At 38.0% G+C, this 22,823-nt stretch overlaps 1 protein-coding gene across 3 annotated transcripts; it reads left to right on the top strand.

Annotated features, from left to right (window-relative positions):
* Positions 1-518: 518 nt before the first annotated feature.
* Positions 519-21,157, top strand: LOC139311074 (actin, alpha skeletal muscle B-like). Of its 3 annotated transcripts, none has more exons than XM_070935410.1 (9): positions 519-621; positions 4,359-4,496; positions 6,620-6,748; positions 13,458-13,568; positions 15,298-15,382; positions 17,295-17,456; positions 17,745-17,936; positions 18,493-18,674; positions 20,867-21,157. In XM_070935410.1, exons 2-9 carry the CDS (start codon positions 4,368-4,370, stop codon positions 21,008-21,010), a joined length of 1,134 nt encoding a protein of 377 aa, XP_070791511.1. In that variant the 5' UTR covers positions 519-621; positions 4,359-4,367; the 3' UTR covers positions 21,011-21,157. The 3 variants fall into 3 exon arrangements, with proteins under 3 accessions (XP_070791511.1, XP_070791518.1, XP_070791526.1); XM_070935417.1 differs by having other exon boundaries at positions 542-621; positions 4,354-4,496; XM_070935425.1 differs by having other exon boundaries at positions 555-610; positions 4,354-4,496.
* The last annotated feature ends 1,666 nt before the right edge of the window (positions 21,158-22,823 follow it).

Here is a 22,823-nt window from a genome sequence, read left to right as displayed (position 1 = left end):
GAATAGATCTAAACCTATTCCAAGAATAACTAAGCCTCTTGAGAGGCTGGGTAAAAAAAAAAAGTGCTATAGGCCATGTAAACCAAACAAAGAGATAGAAGGAAATGACCAGCAATTATGAGTCAGCCACAGTTTTCAGGCATAGAGTCATCCCATCCCAAGATAAGGTAGTTATTTTATGTCTGCTTTCTTCCAAAACCTGATGACAACTTGAATGGTTCATGCCATATTATTGCACTGGTTACTTTTTTCTTTTGGAACCAAAGCCAGTTGAGTGTGAACAAAGTTTCTGACAGTTAACTAAATAATTTAATGAAGCAAATTGGTTAAGGAAACATAAAGTGAGAAAAAGGATTGGGAAGCAAAGAGGAAGCCAGTTTAACAACCTATAGTGGGAAAGTATCCAAGAGTACCAGAAATTGTGCCCTAATTTATCCAGCCTTGTAAGCTGTCAAAGTGATAAGCATACCCTGAAAAAAAAATGTTTCCAAAAATGGCATGGTAGACCTGTATAATCTAGTACATCCCACAAACTGCTATATAAATGTAACAGAAGATGAGAGGGTTTCATTTGTTCCAAGACAGCTGTTGCATTTTTTGTTTCCTCCTTGTATCTTTTTGGTAAGTATTTAATAAGATAACTTTTTCGCATTTGACAAAAGTAACTTTTAAAAGTTTCTGATCTATCAAAGCGTATTTTAATATATTAAATATATTACATTGTTAATTAAATTTCAATAGTCTGTATAAATTCGTTAAATTGTCTGAAAACAATTTTAGCAAACACACTCAAGCTATGTTATTTAACATTTTAATTCATTTTAACAGTATAGATAGAATGGTTTATCTTGGTTTCAGTATAATTTTGGAACTAATTCTGTTTCTGCAAGTATTCATCCACTTTTTCTGAGGAAATTTATTGACCTTTGTATAAAGAGTATGATGTTAGAATTCTTTCACATATCCACATTATCTGCTATTACAGTATTTGCTTCTTGTCTCTTTAACATCACTTTCTCTTTTTGCAATCATGTCCCCATTTTATTTGCAAATTGAAAATGCCTTTGTTTTGCATCATTCATGAAGAAATCCATTTGTTTTTGGTAGAGAAGCATGTTCTGAATTCCAAATACATTTCATAAAAACACATTTCAGCGCATCAAACTTTTATGTTCTTTTCTATTCAATTCTAGCTAATTGCACCACACCTTAAAAATGATTGAAATGTTCACTTCAACAATCTTATTAAATCACTGTTGGCTTTCTTTGAGCACCTGAACTTTTTTGGATGGCTGACTTCTTAAAAAAGGGAAGATTATTGGGAATATATACCTGCAACAAGAGCATGTTGTACAATTCAATATGTCTAACAGAGATGCAGAAAAATCGAAAGTATATGGATTCTAATGGCTTCTGACAGGTACTCCATTGATTAATGCCTCCATTGCAAGATGAATGGGGAAAAAACATTTTCAGCAGTGATTTAGGTACATTGGGAAATGGGTTTCTATTTCCAGAGAAAAAAATGGGATTGTTTCTTTCTTACACCATGTTGATTATCACTATCTGGCAGAAGTGAAGGGAAAGCACCTAGCCTTACAGCTGAACTTCAGAATCTCAAGTTAAGTCTATTGTACTTGTTGTTTATGGTAAATAAACCCGGTCCTATCTCACTTCACTTCCTAGAACAGTTCTTTTGATAAAGGTTCACAATTCCCAAATACAGAATAGTTCTTGTAAGTGAGCACTTAATGGGAACAGCTGCCATTTCAAAGAATTAACCAAAGCTTTCCAGAGACGGTCTATTTTTAGATCTTTCCAGCTGAGATTGTTTACATTATGGGGATAATTTGGGTGGGTGAGGAACATGCTGCTGCTGTAGACTAGCTTCAAATAACATACTTGCTTTATGTACAAATTGAACATAATCTAAGCCACAAGTCTTTCTTGAGTTAATTACATAATGATGTCTTCATATGAGGAAAAATAATAGGCAGGCAGCACTGCTCCCTAGACCCACCTTCCAGAATCTAGTTACTGAAGAAGGAGGTTGTAGATAGAGATATTAGGAAGCTATACAAGATGCAGGAATAGGATTCTCCTGTCTGTGCTCAATATATTAGTATCAGGAGTAGATAGGTCCTGTAGCAAGGCTCTGATACACTTTCAATCAGAAGTTAACCCAAAAAGTAGAGAGGGAAATTTTAGTATTTTCTCCAGGCAAATCTATCCTTACCTCATTCCACCCCCACTGTCTGTTTGATTAAAAGGTAGTAGCAGGAGTAAAATCCAGCAAGTTCTGACAGGTTCTGGAGAACTGGTAGCGGAAATTTTGAGTAGTTCAGAGAACAGGCAAATACCACCTCTGGCTGGTCCCAGAGTGGGGTGGGAATGGGGATTTTGCAGTATCCTTCCCCTGCCATGCCCACCAAGTCACGCCCACCAAGCCACACCACGCCCACCAAGCCATGCCCAACTGGTAGTAAAAAAAATTGGATTTCACCACTGGGTAGTAGGGAGTAAATTTAATTAGGAAATAGTACTTCTCCCCTATTGTTCTAATAAATATTCCTGTATCTCAGAAAACTTAGCTGAACTACTCAAATTCTAAGCAAGAGTGAATTCCCTCCATTAACATTAACTTGCTCAAATTTCAATTGTTACTGAGGAATGCAAAAAAGTTAAGATCCTCAGTTTGACATTTCTCAAGAAAATTTGATAAATGTCTACCATGTTTGAAGAGATTACACCTGTATACAGAAATATGTACACATCTAAGATATGTCTTTGGCTATACAGCTGAATAGAGATATTCAGGAGAATTAGTGCATGCTCTTAAACTGGAATATGTGGAATGAAGCTGACTTCTTTTTGTTCATTTTTTTTCACTCAACAGTCAAGAGTGTTCTATGGGAATCTTTTTAACATTGTGAATCCCCTAGAAATGGCATCTGGATTTCAGTGTAGGCATTGCCATTTTTCCTATTCCCAGCTGTTTACCTAGTAGAATGTAAAAAAATCTATTTCCTTGTGCTCAGGATGCACTAATAGGTAGAGCCTAAGATTAGTCATTAGGGATGTGGTGGCTCAGTGGCTAAGATGCTGAGCTTGTCAATCAGAAGGTCAGCAGTTCAGTGGTTTAAATCCCTAGCACAGCATAACAGAGTGAGCTCCCGTTACTTGTCCCAGCTTCTGCCAACCTAGAAGTTTGAAAGCATGTAAAAAATGCAAGTAGAAAAATAGGGATCACTTTGGTGGGAATGGTAACACCGCTCCATGCGGCTTCGATGTTGAATCATGCTAGCCACATGACCATGGAGACATCTTTGGACAGTGCTGGGTCTTCGGCTTAGAAATGGAGATGAGCACCACCCCTAGAGCCGGAAACGACTAGCACATATGTGCGGGGGAACCTTTACTTTTAAGATTAGCAAAACATATATAAGCATCTAAGATTATACACAACTATGCTTCAAATGGGTATTGTTTACAAGTGGAAGCCTTCCAAGATTTTTGATAATGCAGAGGGTGTTATAAAAAGATTTGTATGCATGAAACCATACATAAAATTCAACGTGCATGAAATCCAGAAATAGGACTCCTATTATAATGTTATTCTATTTCTGCACATCCATGCACCTTTGAAAAATTATGAGAAGTTGTTTTTCTCCTGTTTTTCTCTGCATCCTAAAGCTTCATCTTGATGCCATTCACACTGTTAATCATTCTTGTTTTGTATATTCTGTTTAATCTTGCCCATCTGTGCTGCTTGAACCATTGAACCAGCTCTCTGTACAATAAATACCTCAAGACATTTATTTTTCACTCATCATTTTTAATTATCTCTTCCTTCTTAATATCTATTTCTGGCTATCTTTGTTCTAAGAAAAGTTTCTGTTGGTAGAAGAGTGGAATCCATTTTCATTGACTTTCCTTATAATCTCCATACTGCTTCTTTCCAACTCATGAACAGATATTCAGGGGCACAAGGTCTGTCAAGAAGAAAAAAGCTTATTCTTTTCACCCCATACATAAACATCTTGTGAGTAGTTGGAGTATTTTATTTGTACCTTAAAAAAAGCTTAAAGTTCTACTTTAAAGCCCAGAAAGAGGAACATTTAAGAAACAAACAAATGAGTCTAAAGATCTTACGACCAGTTCCTTTTCAGGTTATTTCAGCTTGAATATAATTAAAATCAGTGCTGTCATATGAATTGATTTGTGTATATGTTTTCTGAATTTATTATAAGCTATATTATATGGTTTGCTTACTGTTTGTGTAAATGATGTTTGATAGTTCAAATTGTTTCCCAAACTCCAGACCTATTTTTTTTCCTTGACTTTTGCTGAAAGGATAGTGAGGAGTCATGGGTGATGATGATGAAACCACAGCTCTTGTCTGTGATAATGGTTCTGGGCTTTGTAAGGCTGGATTTGCAGGAGATGATGCTCCCCGGGCTGTCTTTCCATCTATTGTTGGGCGACCTCGGCACCAGGTCAGTTTAAATAATATAAATTAAAAAAAACCTGAAGATTGCTGATAAGTCGGTCCTTACTATTTTTAAAGTCACTGCATTTGATTTGAGTACATCTCAAAAACCATCAAACATTTTTCAACAGTTTATAAAACTGGATTGCTCCAATACTTTTTAAAAAAATCTCCCATGTAGGAAATTAGTGTATTCTTAATTGAATTTTCCTTCAGCTGAGCACTACTTCTGAAGACCAATTTAGGAAACTAAAACTGGAAAGGTGGTGAGCAAAACTTCATTGTGAATAAAAGAAAATGGCAGGAGATTCAGAGAAAGAGCAAGGAAGTTGCCAAATGGAGGAACATCAAGAAGGTGGCTTGTTCTTTTTTTACATGTTCTTTTTTTTTACATGTTTTGCGATGAGCGATGCATGTATGAAAATCATACAGTTGCAGCTTCCATCTTGGCTTTGTTTTACCTTTCCTGCCTGGCAATTACTGTCCTACTCAGCCTCTGTTAGTTGAGGCAAATGGCTGCCTATATCTAGTGATAGATATAGAACTTTGTACAAAATATTTCAGAATAAAATATTGTTTAATTCTCTGATGTTATCAATGTTGCATATTGATGACTAGAATATAATGTATAAAACATAGGAACGTCATTTCTCTTCACAAGATGAACGATCATCTAAGATAAATTATTATTATTATTAAGATAAATAACGACAATGTAAATAATTTGCAATCAACTGATTAAGGCAGCCTGTAAGAAACAGAATAAAATTTATAGATTAAAAATACTTTTCGAAACATGAGTTTGTCTCTATGAATGGTCTTCAGGGTTTTACACCTGCATGTTAAATCCTAGAATGTGCATTTTAAAAAGAAAAGCTACATTCTGTTATGTTATATAACATAGTTTACAAATATGGTATAGTTACAGAATTGTTTGTATATGTTGTAGTTTAATATTTTCCATGTAATCAACCTAGTTTTATAAAAAATTCAAAAGAACATCACAACGTCAAATAAGTCAGTATTTTAAAATATAAGCTAAAGTAAAGCAAAACAGACTTAGCAATTCTGAATGTGTATCAAGAGCAAAGATAGAATAGTTGGAAAGTAAATCACCTCTTGATGAGAGCTGCTGTGGAGTATTTGATGTATGGCATCAAATTTGGGCATAATTAAACATTAAATCTTGTTGGTTTTAGTAGGGGAGTTACAGAACAATCTTATATGCTTATTTAGCAGTGCAATCCACAATTCTCCATGGAACCTCTTCCAGACAAGTATATATATAATTGCATCAGCTGTAGTCCCCTTGCTTGAAAAAAAGTATCAATAAAAGTGTGATGTAGCAGGTTATTTTTTCCCACTGAAGTAAATCAAATATTGAAACTTGAAAGTTTGAAACCCATACCTTATGGAATTTGTATTGGTCCCACACAATATAGTACAGGTAGTCCTCACTTACTTACAATATAGTACAGGTAGTCCTCACTTACTTACAGTAATTGGGACCATTGCTAAGCAACATAGATTTTTGGTATGATGTCACATGACCATCCTAATTTATGACAGCAATTCTGGCAATCCCGTCATTAGGTAAATCCTGTATGACTGTAGCATCTTGCACTCACATAATCTTCATTTGCAATCTCCTGCCAGCTTCCTCATTGCCTTTTTTGGAAGATGAAAGTTGGAAATAATGATCAGATGAACGCCAAGTGTGGGAATGCTGTGACAGCCACAATTATAAGAACTTTTATAAGCAACCCTAGTTCCATAGTGTCATGATCCTGAATGGTTGCTGAATAAGTGGACATTAAATACCTATAAATTCACTTGACTGATTTTCTACCATAATATAGCCTATGTAATGTATGATTATCAGTGGTTTTATAATATTATTGTCTAGATGTTATAGATATCTGCTTCAGGAAGAGGAGTGTTGACTTACCTATGCAGGGAAATCTATGAAGGGAATTGTGTGGGATTGCCAAAGACATAGACTAAAGCAGAATAAAAGATTTTACCCCTCTTGTTGTTAATGCTGAATTACACCAGACACTAGTTAGTCTATGTAATGTTTGTGATACAGTGTTAATGGTGATGTTTTCCTTTTATTGATACATTTTGCAGGGAGTTATGGTAGGGATGGGCCAGAAAGACAGCTATGTTGGGGATGAAGCACAAAGTAAACGAGGAATTCTGACCCTGAAATATCCCATTGAGCACGGTATTATCACAAACTGGGATGACATGGAAAAGGTGAGTGCTTTTTGTGACTCCCTATGATTTGCTACTTTTGAAAATGTCAAGTAATAGTACCTGCACCAATGAGATAGCAAATTCCTCTGCTTTGGAACCAACCATAGAGTTTCTTTATGTACAGTACAATATAAAGTCTCCTTTTTGTACCAAAACAATGGGAGGCATCCTTGCTTTTTCTTGAGGTCATACTTTTTGTGGCTATGTTATTCCCACACACTTGTTTGTGCCACAAGATCATTACATGCCAATTTGTGTGAAGAAGCTGGAAATGCTAAGTGTGCAGGGGTGCACATTGCTGAATGTTTGCTTGTATTTCTGCTCTGTGAAGGGGGGGGGTGCATGTTTATGATAGGGAATAGTCATAAGCAATAACTGAGTTAAAGTTATTGCTTCCATGCTGAAACTTTTGTAGAGATCCAGACTGAATGTGTGTTCTGTTCTGGCATAAATATTTTTGTTTGTTTGCTTGCTTGATTTTATGTGATTGCTTTAGCAGAATTTTAGAGGTCGCTTAGAGAATTTGATTTTCACATTGAAGGCCACATCAGGGTTGTGTTTGACCTCGGGGGGCCGGGGTGGGCATGGCCAGGGTAGACATGGCCAGCTCAACATCACTTGTTTGGGGGGTGCCTGTGACGGCCCAAGTGCTCTGCCAGCAAAAATGGGCTCCTGAGCTATGTTTTCAGCTGTGACGGCTGCTTGCAACTCTCTGCCAGGGAAAATGGAGTTAGGGGGGCTGTGTGTGGCCCTCCCGAGCTCCGTTTTCATTGGTAGAGGCACTTGCTGTTTCCAGGATGGCCCTACAGGCCAGATCTAAGCACCCCATGGGCCAGATCTGGCCCACAGGCCTTGCGTCTAACACACTCCTGCTCTATAGAAATGATGAGGTATAATGATAATTTCTTAATTTCCTCCCCTCAGCCTTCAGAACCTGCTTTGTCCTTTCTTTGCCCCTTTAACTGATTCTGAGAACTGCCATGCTACTATCCCAAAGTGCTTTTCCAAAAGTCAGCTAAACTTTCTTGGTTTTTTTTTTTCTTTGAAAACATTTCGTTTCTCATTGAAGAAGCTTCTTCAGTTATGCATAGATTCTCTCTATGGAGAATATCCATAGACATGCTGTCCTGCTTTTTTTGAGGATAGGCTGGGGGAATGGAATGACATATTGTGTCCTCTAGATGGTAGCATAGCTTTTCTATAAATAACATTTCACTTGATCCCATTCACAGCCCTAATTATTCCCACCACATCTCTGTAATTCCCCCTTTCCCTTTTCATTTCTATTTCCTGTGTTGTCAAGTAGTTCTAAAATTTAAAAGGTGGCATCTGTGATACATTCTTTGCTGTGTTTGCACGATGCTTTGTCTCTCAAAATCCCCAGCTGTGTTTATCTAAATATGCTAAATCATTAAAAGCTCAGAAGCAGGGAGGGTAGCTAGCAAGACTTCATCTCCTGACCTCAAGCTCCTCTAACAGTCACCTCTCTGCCTTCATTGGCAAGGGCTGAGGTTTGTTTCATTCATCTCCATGTTCAATAATCTGTGAAAGATTTTCTTTTCCTTTCTTATTTTATTTTAAAAATTGGCCACCCAACTTGTACCAAACATTGGGTGTCTCACAACCAAAAGATAAAACAACATCTATGTACCACAAAAAAAAAAAAAAAATTAAAAACACAAGTATTAAAAACTAAAACAAAACCTGGCACCCCAGCTAAACCTTCATATGTAGCCCACAACAAATTCATCTCTTCAATCTCACCCTGTTCCAATATAATCATATGAAAGTTCCAAAAGTGAATGAGTCCCAAAGGTGCTTTTTTCAAGAGGCAACTGGACTTTCTGGTTTTTCTTTGAAGACGTTTCACTTCTCATCCAAGAAGCTTCTTCACTCTGCTTGGATGAGAAGCGAAATGTCTTAAAAGGAAAACCAGAAAGTCCAGTTGCCTCTTGAAAAAGCATCTTTGTTTCCTAGTATGATTTGATTGCTTATTGTACTGGGTGTTGTGCCCTGTGATTCTTGATGAGTATCTTGTCTTTTTATGTGCACTGAGAGCATATGCACCAAAAACAAATTCCTTGTGTGTCCAATCACACTTGGCCAATAAAGAATTGTTCTATTCTATTCTATTCTTTGGGACAACCATGATCTGAATGACTGAGAATCTCCATAGACAAAAAGCAAAAGAGCTGTCCTTGAAAAAAGATAACTGAAGACTTTGGACTACTTAATGACTTATTTTCTATGGTAGTTGAACATGAAGACAAATAATCCCAGAATTAATGTACCACTCATCCAAGTGTCTGGATTAAATGCCCTACTTTTATTACAGGTAGTCCTCAATTTACGGCCACAATTGGGACCATAATTTCTGTGGCTAAGCAAGGTGGTTCTTAAGTGAGTTGCATTTGATTTTATCACCTTTATGACCTTTTTTGCCATGGCTGTTAAGTGAATCACTTAAGTTTTTAAGTGAATCTTGTGGTTATTAAATGAATCCATTCTTCTCCTACCGACTTTGTTGTAGGAAGCCAGCTGGAAAAGTAATCACATGACCCCAGGATGCTTCAGCTGTTGTAAATATATGCCATTGCTGAATTTTGATCAAGTGAACATAGTAATGCTGTGATGGTCATTAAGTGTGAGGAGTGGTAGTAATTCACTTTTTTTCAGTGCCATTGTAACTTTAAATGATCACTAAACAAATGGTTGTAAGTTAAGGACTAACTGTATTCTTTGCCTCCATAGTCATAGGCTGTAGAAATTGATTAAATAGCAATAGCGTGCATCAATTCAGTGATGCGGTGGATGTGATGTGTTGGTACCTGGAGGCTATGAGGGTCTGGATGGGAATCAACAGGCTCAGACTTAATCCAGACAAGACCGAGTGACTGTGGGTATTGCCTCCTAAAGACTATGTTGATTGTCCATCCTTGGTTCTGGGAGAAATTGTCCCCCTCAGAACGGGCTCACAATTTGGGTGTCGTCCTAGACTCACAGCTAAAATTAGAGCAACATCTGACAGCTGTGGCTAGGGGGACCTTTGCACAGGTTCGCCTGGTGCACCAATTGCGACCCTACTTGGATCAGGAGGCTCTCCTCACAGTCACTCATGCCCTTGTCACCTCACGGTTAGATTATTGCACAACACGCTCTACATGGGGCTACCCTTGAAAAGTGTTCGGAGACTACAGTTGGTCCAGAATGCAGCCGCGCGAGCTGTTGTGGGTGCACCTAGTTATACCCACATTACACCAATTCTCCTCCTTCTGCGGCATAGCTCCCAGCGACCAGTAAGATTCCACAGAGTTGGTCTCCTCCGGGTCCCGTCAGCTAAACAATGCTGGCTGGCGGGCCCATGGGGAAGGGCCTTCTCTGTGGCTGCCCCAACTCTCTGGAACCAGTTACCTCCTGAGGTCCGGATCATCCCCACCTATTGGCCTTCCGAAAAGCGGTGAAGACCTGGCTTTTCTGGCAGGCCTGGGGCCGTTGATCTTGCTCTTGTGATCTGGCGAGATCTGGCCATGAATGGTATGAATGAGTTTTTAATGTTTTTAATGTTTAAATGTTTTTTATGATGATTTTTTAAAATGTATTGTGAGCCGCCCTGAGTCTTTGGAGAGGGGTGGCATATAAATTGAATTAATTAAATTAATTAAATTAAATTAAATAGCACTTAGACTTATATATCGCTTCACATTGCTTTACAGCTCTCTCTAAGCAGTTTACAGAGTCAGCCTATTACCCCCCAAAATCTGGGTCCTCATTTTACTCAACTCAGAAGGATGAAAGGCTGAGTCAACCTTGAGCCTGGTGAGATTTGATCTGCCAAAATGCTGGCAGCCAGTGATCAGCAGAAGTAGCTTGTAGTAGTGCACTCTAATCACTGTGCTACCGTGGCTCATCATAAATAAATAAATAAACAAACAGATAAATCTTCTTCAGAGACTTTTCTTAAACTACCTCAGCTGCAACTCAGTCCAGAAATTTAGAAACTAAGCTTATAGTTTAGTCAGAAAAAGGGGCAGGTAATAATCACCTACAAAAAAATAGGCAAGGAGAAACTCTTCTTCCTAAAGAGATTTTTCCTTTTGCAAGAAATACAGAGAAATCACCTTTATGCTGAAAAAAATAAAACGACTTGGTCATTTGTTTGGTCATTTGTTTGGCAAACCAAGACTCTGGTACAGAGGTGGGTTTCAGCAGGTTCTGAACAGTTCTGGAGAACTGGTAGCGGAAATTTTGAGTAGTTCGGAGAACCGGTAGTAAAAATTCTGACTGGCCCCACCCCCATCTATTCTCTGCCTCTGAAGTCCCAGCTTATCGGGAGGAAGTGGGGATTTTGCAGTAACCTTCCCCTGGATTGGGGTGACAATGGAGATTTTACAGTATCCTTCCCCTGCCATGCTCACCAAGCCACACCCACAGAACCGGTAATAAAAAAAATTGAAACCCACCACTGCTCTGGTACTGTAGCTAATTTGACTAAGGAATTAAATTGTTTACTTGAGCATCCAACTTGCAAATCCTTTTGCTGCTGATTTCTACTTGCAATCTAAAACAACATTTGACTTCTGACTTAAGCATTTAGAGAGAACAGAAATTACAGTTAGATGGCAGGAAACAGGCCAAGATCAAGATGGTATAATTCAGACAAGAATGGGAAGGTGCAATCTTAACATGTTTTTATCAGGAGGAAATAAGAATGTAGTCAGTGGGTCCTACTGTAAAGTGGACCTAGCTAGGAGAGCACTGTGAAAGGACACATACAGAAATGAGTCCCAGAGGGGGCCAATGAATAAGGTGTTCTCTGGTTATATTTGGGTACAACTGGGTCCCTGCTTCTTTTCCAATTATCATCTCCAAACTGAACCATTTACTTTTTTCTTTGCCATACTTTCCCCTCTGCCTGCTATTTCTATCTCCCTACTATTTTTTCCTGTAATACTATTTTCTCACAGAATTTGATCTCAGGAAGTCAACAGCAATAGCACTTAGCGTATACAGCTTCATACAGCCCTCTCTAAGTGGTTTATAAAGTCTGCATATTACCAACTTCAGAAGGATGGGAGGCTGAGTCAACCTTGAGCCGGTCAGAACTGAACCCCTGGCTGTGGGCAGAGTTAGCCTGTAATATAGCATTCTAACCACTGCACCACTATGGCTCCCATAGCATAGCCCATATCCATAGAATGAAGGAGAAGGACAGAATAATAACAGAAATAACAGAGTTGGAAGGGATCTTTGAGGACATCCCTCTGCTCAAGCAGGAGACCTTATACCATTTCAGACAAATGTTTGTCCAATCTCTTCTTAAAAACTTTCAGTGATGGAGTATCTACAACTTCTGGATAATAAAATTCATGGCAAAGTTGAGAAGATTGCCTACTTCCATAGATTCAAGGTAGTTTACCTTGCTCTTTTGGGGCGTGTAGGTGGGTCAGCCTGCGCATGTGCACATGTGTGTATGTATATGTTTGTGCATTGCCTTCCACATTCTACCCCTGTTGCCTTTTTCCCATCATGTCCATGGTTTAGCTAACTCCAGATGGGTGGCATATAAATTTCTCAAATAAATGAAACAGCGAGAGGGATAAAATTACAGGAGCCTCACTATTTGGCTGTGTTGACTGATTTCTGAAACCCTCGACAGCACCCATCCCAGATTCCACAGCAGGAACTCTCCTCCAAATGATCTAGTTGGCAGCTTGAACTTGGATGATAGCATGCACAGAATTGAATGAAGCGGCGAGGACAGAACAACTGTTGTTAGAACAATTTTGAAACATTGCACATACATTTGTGTGCTCTGGCCAGATTTCTTGTAATAGATGTCACATGGTGCTAAATGAGTGTTGAGACATGGAATGCAAAACCATGGAGTCTAGATCTGGGTTCATCTGCTCAGAGTGGCATTCAACATATGTGGTGCACAAAAGAGAAAGGACAAGAACGTGGCATTGTTTCTAATCTCCATTGTTCCTTCATAGCACCTAGAAGGGAAATCAGTTTTAGCTCTTCCTTACATCTAATTTTAAAATTTGAAATGCCATTGCTGGTGGAAAACTGAATGGTTTCCCTTTAAATGTGAAAAATTAGACACAAAATAGGGGGAACCTAGTCATTATATATGAATAGAATGACAAGCCTTTGATTTCGTATGTAATATATTACACTTAAATCCCTTGGGCAACTTTTTCCATTATGGACAATCCTGAAAGTCACTGTAATGAAAATTTTTGAAGCCGTAAAAATTTCAAAAATCCAGATTCAGGTCTCTGTAACAGAACTTTCAAGCATGGCTGTCTGAAGCATTTGCTGCCAGAGTTTATATGAAAACATGTCCATAATATGGGAATATTAAGGAAAATCTCATGGATGTTCTGGTTATGTCTTACTTGCCTGGTGCCACTTAAATGATATCGTCCTCGTAGGGAGTTGTGCCTTAATACTACTTGCAGCAAGAGTGCTGCACAAGGATTCTTTTTTGTAGCTGTTACAGAGCGGTGGGAGTATCTGTCATGCTCCTGTTGTGATTTGAAGGCTCTGGATATCGAATGCCTGAATATTTCATGTATAGGACTAAATGAAACATGCAGCTCCCCAATGGTACAATGCAATGGTATGAAATGTTGTAAAATTGAGTCAGCTAAGATGGGAGCATAGACCCCCTCAGTGCAAATAAAAATTGTTTGCTATTTTTTAGATTTGGCATCATTCTTTCTACAATGAACTTCGTGTTGCCCCTGAAGAGCATCCTGTGCTGCTCACAGAAGCTCCTTTAAATCCCAAGGCTAATCGAGAGAAAATGACTCAGGTAATTATTTCAATAATGTTTCTTTTCAAATTAAGAACTACCTTTCTTCTGAGCAAGAAAACTGCCATGTACCGGTAATAAGCACAGAAATGTCACAGTTGTGTAATAACCACAGAAATATAATTTCATAATATGCCATTAGTAGCAATATTTATTCCTGATATAAAGATCTATTAATCTATTTTCTTGATTAGTCTTAGTTCTTATTTTGTCATATTTGTGCCATTACCTCCTTAATTTAAATCCTAGCCTGAGGCAAGTTTTTAATATCCTACTTCTCTGAGTCGAACTTCTTTTTCTTCACTGTTTGATAGATGAGCATTATTATATAGGATGGGCTCTGCCTATCCTTGACACAAAACAAAGATTGTTTTAATCACAGAGCAAGAAATAAGATAACCTCTGAAAAAGAAGAATAGATGGAAACAAGGAACAAATAAAACAAATAGAAAATAAGTAATAATTTGTTAGACTGGTTGAAACAAGCCAATGTTTTTTATTTATTTTTATTTATTTGTTTATTTAGTTTGTCAAACATGTACAAGCTAACAGGTATAAGTATAAAGATGGACATGAACCAGGGGTGAAATGCTACTGGTTCGGACCAGTTCAATTGAACCGGTAGCAATGGCGGCAGGTGGTTTGGAGAATCGGTAGCAATGGGAGCGTCCACCCGCTCGGTCGTGATTACTTCCTGGTTTTAACCGATAAGTAACCATGACCGGTTAAAACCGGTCCAAACCGGTAGGGAAGGTAAGTAGACATGAACACAGGAAATGAATACAAATAAATGGGGACAGTAGGACAGGGACGGTAGGCACACTGGTGCGCTTATGCAAGCCCCCTTTATGGACCTCTTAGGAATGGGGTGAGGTCCACTGGTAGACAGTTTAAGGTTGAAGCTGTGAGGGTCCATAAAAGAGATCCATTAAAGACATCCACGGTTTCCATAAAAGATAAAAAGATCCATAAAAGACATCCACTATAGACAGTTTAAGGTTGAAGCTGTGGGGGTCCATAAAAGTGATCCATAAAAGAGATGCTAACTGAGAATTTATATGGTAGTTTGAACACCTTACAAAGCCCCCTTCCCCCTCCCCAGTCACATTATGGCTAAACTTTACATACAATTCTTGTCCCTGCATATATAACATAGGAAATTAATCTCTTCTGATCGTATTTTATTATTGTGGAATTGATTTGCTGCCCATCTTGTATCCAATGACTCTAGGTGGCTTGCAACATGAAAACATTAAAAAAAAATCAAAATAATCTATTATAAAATAACACAGCAGATACAGTATATCAGATATTTTATCCATGAAAATGCAGGCAAACCCTGTTGCCTCAGTATACTTTGGGAAGCAAACTATTCCTCTTTCTTGGAACCATAATGCTAGAAGAGGCATTATGTGGGCCTCGATTCAATCTCCTGTTCTGTCAGGAATCCAAATGGAAGCATCCTTGTGGATAGCTGTCCAGCTTCACTAGAATACAGCTAGTGCAAGGTTTCTCACCATCTTCCTTTGAAATTAATTTACTGTGAAATTGCTCATAGTGTTAGATTTTTTTTTTATTCCTAACTTTTATCTGGAATTTACATCCTTTAACATAATTCCAGTGTTCCAAGTTGTATGCTCTTGAGATAATTTCTGTCCCATGTCTTAGCGTAGGACTATGTCTGTTCTCTCCCCATATTTGGAGTTGCTAATAATCTTTTCATCTACAGATAATGTTTGAAACATTCAACGTACCAGCCATGTATGTGGCCATTCAAGCTGTTCTCTCCTTGTATGCATCTGGACGAACTACTGGTAAATTTGGATTGTAGTTTCTATTCCCTTTTTTTTTAAAAAATGTATTTCTATGAATTTATCTATCACCTTCCATTTTTTCTTGCATCGAGCACTGATAAATAATACAATGATTAAGTTTTATCCTACCAAACTTTATGAGAAAATACTCCTTACTGATTTCATATAGGGAAGCTTTTGTATTACGTTTCATTCCACCCTCAGTGATATTATGCTAGACAAATGTTCAGATATGGTATAATGTCTCTATTCTTGCCTGTAATGTTATACAATTAAATAAGTTTAGATTTTCAAATATGAAAAGTAATTTGAAGCATGGCTGAAACAAATGCCAAGTATAAGTATAGCATTTGAACATAGCAGAGTATCTCAACTAATTTGGCCGCAGGAAAGGATTGCACGTTATCATTGGTTCCTAAGATTACTTTAAATCATTTAACAACGATAGACAGAAATATGTATCCTTATATATAGTTGTATTAGTATATGTTGTATTTTCATACTCTGGTATATTGAATATTTGTAACACAATTAATTTGCACATATTCAATAAAGTGTCTTTATGTCCAGGGCTTGAGTATGCCATTTTGTAGCTATAGAAACAGGGATACTAGCAAACACTGTTTAGGATGTTTTATTTTCTGACAAACTAGCATCTCTACCAACTGACTCTGTGATAGCTGTTGCCAGTCCAAGGGGTTGCAACGAAATGGTGAGTTTTGCCAACAGCAGCAAAGAGACTGCTTGACCTAAATAATTAAATCAATACTTTTGTTTTTGGCCTACGGTTCCTGAGCATTTGATGCATAGCCTATATTTGAAGGGCATATCCTTTGTAACTGCAACAGCAGACTTCATTTGTTCTCTGACCCCATCCCCTTGGCTTCTATGTACATTAAGGTTTGTTGTCTTAGGAAAAGTTGCTGTGCTTTATTTTGTAAAAAGGTACAGGGTTTGAAGATCAGTCTAAATCTTGATACATCAGCATTTGGAATCTTCATGAATTGTTTGGGATCCTTTTTTGAAAATGAAAAACTATTGAAATTTAAACTCAATGCCAAGCAATCTCTGACTCATGTTTCAGGGAGAGGCAGTTGCTACTGTTATTGGTCAGCAGTTTTCTCTCCTGCAGAAAGAAAGAGCCACTTAGAATACAAATAATGGGGAGAGTTACTTGATGGTCTTTTTCCCTGCATTGAAGAGCCATTCACCCATTCCCGAATCAGCAGAGAAGCATATCAATATGATATTGATCCTATTGTTTATTTATTTGACTTACATGGCCACCATACAGTACATTGTATAACTCTGGGTGGTAACAGTCCAATAAAAGGAATCGTAAATATTTAAGAACAAGCAAAACAACTCATTTCACTAAGAATGATTCATAAGCCACACAATCATATTCCTGAACATGAGCCCACCCAGCATCTTGGCCGATCGCCCAAGGGAAGAATCAGATCTTATGAAATGCTACTAGGGATGGAGCCATCCAAATCTTGCAGCTTTGTGCTTCTGCATAAGCTGATATACATCTTGCCTCTTTGTTTTTCTTCTTAGTCACTTCCAATCACTTCACTTATCTCCAAGGAAATGAGTGACGAAGCGTAAAAGATCTTATGTTTATATCTTCAGTTTCTCTTGGAGAGTGCCAGGTTAAGGGGCTACAATTACTTTAATCCCAGTTGGCTAAAGATGATTTCAAACTGTGTTACTTATGGGCTGGGGATGAAATGAAAGCAACGTTATGGGAATATGGCAGAAAACGAAATTTTCTGAGGATATGTTTGTGCCATGGTTAGATACAAGTGGGGAAAAGCCTATAATTTTTCCTTTCAGAGATAAAAATGTTGAAAAGCAAAGAGTGAATGCTGCAATGAAAAATATTGACACTCTGTTTCTGCTTTCCTAGGAATTGTTCTGGACTCTGGCGATGGCGTGACACATAATGTACCTATCTATGAAGGTTATGCCCTGCCACATGCTATCATGAGACTAGATCTGGCTGGAAGAGATCTCACTGATTATCTCATGAAAATTCTTACAGAGAGAGGATATTCTTTTGTTACTACAGGTAACCAGCACTTTTTTTAAAGCTGCTTTGTAAAAACAACATAAAGTGCTACTTGTCTTTTCTCATCAAAAGGTTTTCATTAATCTGTATTAATACAATATTACTGAGAAACCTAAGCATTGTTTATGTTTTAGATTAACCAAAGTTGTTCATGACCAACTTTATTCCTTTCTTTATTGCAGTTAGAGAGGCCTCATCCCTTCTTAACATTACAATAATCCTTTCATCCCCCTATTCAATCTTGTTTCAATTGTCTTCCTCGTTTAACGTTTGTTTGGCTATTTTCAGCGGAGCGTGAGATTGTGCGAGATATTAAGGAAAAGTTATGCTATGTGGCTCTGGATTTTGAGAATGAAATGGCTACTGCTGCTTCTTCATCTTCTTTGGAGAAGAGCTATGAACTTCCTGATGGCCAAGTTATCACAATTGGCAATGAAAGGTTTCGATGCCCTGAAACTCTCTTCCAGCCATCCTTCATAGGTAGGCCTGGACATGTTCCCCTTCTTTGTGTGGCTTGACTCTGCTGAACAAAGATGAAGTTATGTGGTATAAAACTCCTTATGCTTTATGGGTGCTAAAGCTCTTGTTGAATGTCTTAGTGAATGGGTAGATGTGTCTGCCTTGTGATTGTTGCATAGCTGATTTGTTTTATAGTCAGGAACAGTGTAAGAGTTTTCAAAAAATAAAAATAAAAATGCCTTTGGATATGATTTTTATATTGACATGAAGATTGGTAGATTCTCAAATTGACAGAAGACATGGAGAAATTTATTTACACGTCTACATGTAGACTGCTGGGATATAAATTCTGTGACTATTTAAACATATCAGCAAATACCTTTGAATGCCTTTCTTATAAAGTCATCAAAATAAGATCTGGATATCTTTATAAACTGGATAAAAGAAATCATGCATTTGGCTGAACAACTATCATAGATTATCAAACAATATATAATCATCTATTACATTCTTAGCAATGACTTGGAAAAGCAATCTATTTTGAAATCTTTGATCAGTTAATTTTATTTCTTTACAGGAATGGAATCTGCTGGGATCCATGAAACTACTTATAACAGCATAATGAAATGTGATATTGATATCCGTAAAGATCTTTATGCTAATAATGTGCTTTCTGGAGGAACTACCATGTACCCTGGTATTGGTGATCGTATGCAGAAAGAAATCACAGCACTGGCTCCAAGTACTATGAAAATTAAAGTAAATATAATGTTTAATATTCATCTAATAGATATTTAATAATGTATTCCTGAAATATTATCTAGGAATTTTTTTTAAGAATGCTGTCTTGACTTCTGTTCAAAGAAACAAACAAACGTTTTATGCAGATACAGAAATACAGAAATCAATCAAATACAGAAATCAGAATCAATGGCATAGATTCTCTGGTTGAGGACATTTTGTTTTCAATAATTGTATTTTTGATACAATAAAAAGTTTATTTACCTCACGTGCTATTCATCTTAATGATGCACTCTTATCTTTCTTGACACTGGAATACACAAATTTAGCAAATGTTCTACCTAGTTTTAAACTGTTTTTCCAAGAAGGCCACTTTTTGCTCTAGCAAGAAGTGATATTTCAAAAAAAAAAAAAAAAAAGACTTTTTGATTCTTAAAATAAAATTTCCATAACCTTTTTTTTTCCTTTCCACCTTCCTGCCATATAAGAATATATTTGGATTACAAGATAAACTTGTTGGATCCTTCCTCGAGTGAAGTGGCAGGATATGGCCATCTGTTGTTTGTGGCTTTCTGTATCATATTCTGGGTGCTGGTGCCATTTAATTAGAGAACATTGTTTTCTGGCTTATTTATAGAGATGTCTGGATGATACAATAACCTCAAGAGGTTACACGTAGTCCTCAATCTACAATCACAGTTGAGCCCCAAATATTTGTTGCTAAGCAAGACAGTTGTTAGGTGAATTTTGCCCCATTTTATGACCTTTCTTGCCACAGTTATTAAGCGAATCTCACTGCAGGTGGTAAAGTCAGTGACATGGTTGTTTAGTGAATCTGCTTCCCCACTGACTTTGCTTGTCAGAAGGTCACAAAAACTGATCACATGACTCCAGGACACTGCAACCATCATAAATATGACCCAATTGCCAATTTTGATCATGGGACCACGGGGATGCTGCAAGGGTTGAAAAATGCTCATAAGTCAGGGGTGAAATCCAGCAGGTTCTGACAGGTTCTGGAGAACCGGTAGCAGAAATTTTGAGTAGTTCGGAGAACCGGCAAATACTACCTCTGGCTGGCCCCAGAGTGGGGTGGGAATGGAGATTTTGCCATATCCTTCCCCTGGAGTGGGGTGGGAATGGAGATTTTGCGGTATCCTTCCCCTGCCACACCCACCAAGCCACGCCCACATAACCGGTAGTAAAAAAGTTTGGATTTCACTACTGTCATAAGTCACTTTTTTTCAGTGATGTTGTAACTTTGAATGGTCACTAAATGAATGGTTATAAGTTGAGGACTACCTGTACTGTGAACCAGCCATACCACTCAGGAGAAAGGATCAAAGTCTTATTGAACAACACAAGTATGATTGGTATGTTAGACTCAGATATATATGTAGATGCTGCTTTTCAAGTGATCTTAAGCTGCTTTTATGTGACCTTCCTGAACTTTCAGGATAGAGCAGGCTATAAATCATTCAGTTTAAACTGAGCTAAATAAATAAATAGATAAAAGACCACCACAGAGTTTGTCATGAAGTAGATCAGTGTTTCCCAAAGTGTGGTACGCGTACCCCCAGGAGTACAGGAAGAGTTTGGTGGGGGTACACGTTGCACCGGAGTTTGGTGGGGATCACGTGGGAATATCCACTGCACCGTGCTTAGCTGTGCCCACAGAACAAGGAAAGAAATAGGCGCGTATCGCAGTTTTTACACGGGAACTGGGGCCATCGTACATCGTATCGCAACTCATTATGGCGGGAACTTCTGCGCATCCTTCGCGCAGCTTGGGTTCGGCCATTTTTAAACTGTGGGAATATTAACAGTTGACGTTGAGCCGCGGAGCTGTTTAAACGCCGGAGAATTGCAGTGTTATCTAAGTGTTTCCCAAAGTGTGGTACGCGTACCCCCAGGGGTACCATATGTTTTTTATGAGGGGTACTCAGCGTTACGAAAATTATAGAAGGGGTACACATATGTCAAAAGCTTGGGAAACACTGAAGTAGATGAATAATTGTTTGTTTTAAACAATTGTCTTGTTTCCATAGAACCTTATAATTATTGTAGATATTATAACTGCATGCTGCATTGTATCCATTTTCTATAATCATTATAAATGAAATTAAATAAAGGTCTCTAACCATTATGAGTGATGTCATTGATAGATTTTTGCACTAAAAATTTCTAATTTTTTTCCTTACTTTTTCTAGATAATTGCACCTCCAGAACGTAAATACTCTGTTTGGATTGGAGGTTCTATATTAGCTTCTCTGTCAACTTTCCAGCAAATGTGGATCAGCAAAGATGAATATGAAGAAGCTGGTCCTTCTATTGTCCATCGCAAATGCTTTTGAGTATGAGTATCTATCGCAAATGCGTTTGAGTAATTTAGTATAAGAGTTCCCTTGTGATTTCTCACTATTTTCTTAGGGAGAGAGGGTGTATTTTAGGGGGTTTTTTCCCACACTTCTAAAAATATAATAAATGGTTTTGCCAATTAATTAAGTCTTGTTTTCTGCTGCCTAAAATATGCATCAGATTTTTCATTCCAGTAATAAGCAAAAGGTAACTATGATAATTGGAAAGCTACGTCTTCAAACTCTATTTCCCCCCCAAAAAAACAATATGTGCATTAGGAATTTTCTCACCCCTTTTGGGCTGTGAATTCAGTATTTTGTATTTTGTAACAGCTCAGTGTACAATTAGTCCTTGATTTACAAGCTTTCGTTTAGCAACCATTCCAAGTTATAATGAAATTTGTGACTTATAACTGGTCCTGGAACTTACAGCCGTCACTGCATCCCCACAATCACATGATTGCAATTCAGGTGCTTGGCAAGCAGCATATATTTATGATGGTTGCAGTTTCCTGGGATCATGTAATCACCATTTTTAACCTTCCCACATGGCTTTTGAGAAGCAAAGTCAATGGGGGAAGCTGGATCCACTTAATGGCTGCATAATTCACTTAACAATTACAGTGATTTGCTTAAAAAAAGTCATAAAATTGAATGCAACTCATTTAGTGCTTCCTGCTTAACGACCAATGACCAATTATGGTCATAAGTCAAGAACTATCTGTTAAGGCATCAGGCTAGAGACCATGAGTTCTAGTCCATGGCACAAAGTCTAATCTAGAATAGAATAATAGAGTTGGAAGGGACCTTGGAGGTCTTCTATTCCCCTGCTCAGGCAGGAAACTGTATACTGTTTCAGACAAATGGTTGTCCAATCTCTTCTTAAAAACTTCCAGTATTGTAGCATTCACAACTTCTAGAGGCAAGTTGGTTCCACTGACTAATTGTTCTAACTGTCTGGAAATTTCTTCTTAGTTCTCTCCTTGATTAGTTTCCATCCATTGCTTCTTGTCCTACCTTCAGGTACTTTGGAGAATAGCTTGACTCAGGAGTGAAATGCTCCCGGTTCGGAACAGATTGCCCGATCCGGTAGCGATGGCGCTGGGTGGTTCGGAGAACCAGTAGCAAAAATCCCTGCGCCCCCCCACCATGCTCAGCTGAGCCGCACGATCATCAGAGGCTTTTTTTTTAACTTTTAAAAGCATTTTTTCTACAACCTCTTCTGACGAAAAAATGCTTTTAAAAGTTAAAAAAAAAGCCTCTGATGATCGTGCGGCTCAGCTGGGATCCTCAGAGGCTTTTCAAAGCATTTTTTTCTGCAATCTCTTGGCCGAAGAGGTGGTTAAAAAAATGCTTTGAAAAGTCTCTACGATCCCAGCTGAGTTGCCTGATTGGCAGAGAGGCATTTTTTAAAATGCCTCTCTGACGATCCCAGCTGAGTTGCCTAATCGGCAGAGAGGCTTTTCAAAGCATTTTTTAAAAATCCTCTCTGACGATCCCAGCTGAGTTGCCTGACCGCCAGAGGCTTTTCAAAGCATTAGAAAAAATGCTTTGAAAAGTTAAAAAAAAAAAAAAAAGTTGGCCATGCCCACCCAGTCACATTACCCCCCCCACCAAGCCACACCCACATAACCGGTAGTAACATATTTCACCCCTGGCTTGACTCCCTCTTCTTTGTGGCAACCCCTATTGAAACATCTAGGCTTAGACTAGACTAATCTAGATTTAGACTAGGCTTAGTCTAGGCACAAAGCCAGCTAGATCCAGTCATTTGCTTTCAGCCCTAGGAATGGGCAACAGAACCATTTCT

The sequence above is a fragment of the Pituophis catenifer genome, unplaced genomic scaffold (assembly GCF_029215685.1).
Source record: "Pituophis catenifer annectens isolate HBS135680 unplaced genomic scaffold, rPitCat1.0.hap2 SCAF_1, whole genome shotgun sequence".
Classification (NCBI taxonomy): Eukaryota; Metazoa; Chordata; class Lepidosauria; order Squamata; family Colubridae; genus Pituophis; species Pituophis catenifer.
The sequence above is the reverse complement of the archived record's forward strand: the minus strand, read 5'-3'. Positions and strand labels throughout refer to the sequence as shown.

Excerpts from the sequence above, each read along its gene's own strand:
- LOC139311074 (XM_070935410.1), top strand. The coding sequence starts at position 4,368 with ATGGGTGATGATGATGAAACCACAGCTCTTGTCTGTGATAATGGTTCT. Across the intron at positions 13,569-15,297 it reads ATCGAGAGAAAATGACTCAG|ATAATGTTTGAAACATTCAA; the intron begins GTAATTATTTCA and ends TTTCATCTACAG. Across the intron at positions 18,675-20,866 it reads CAAGTACTATGAAAATTAAA|ATAATTGCACCTCCAGAACG; the intron begins GTAAATATAATG and ends TACTTTTTCTAG.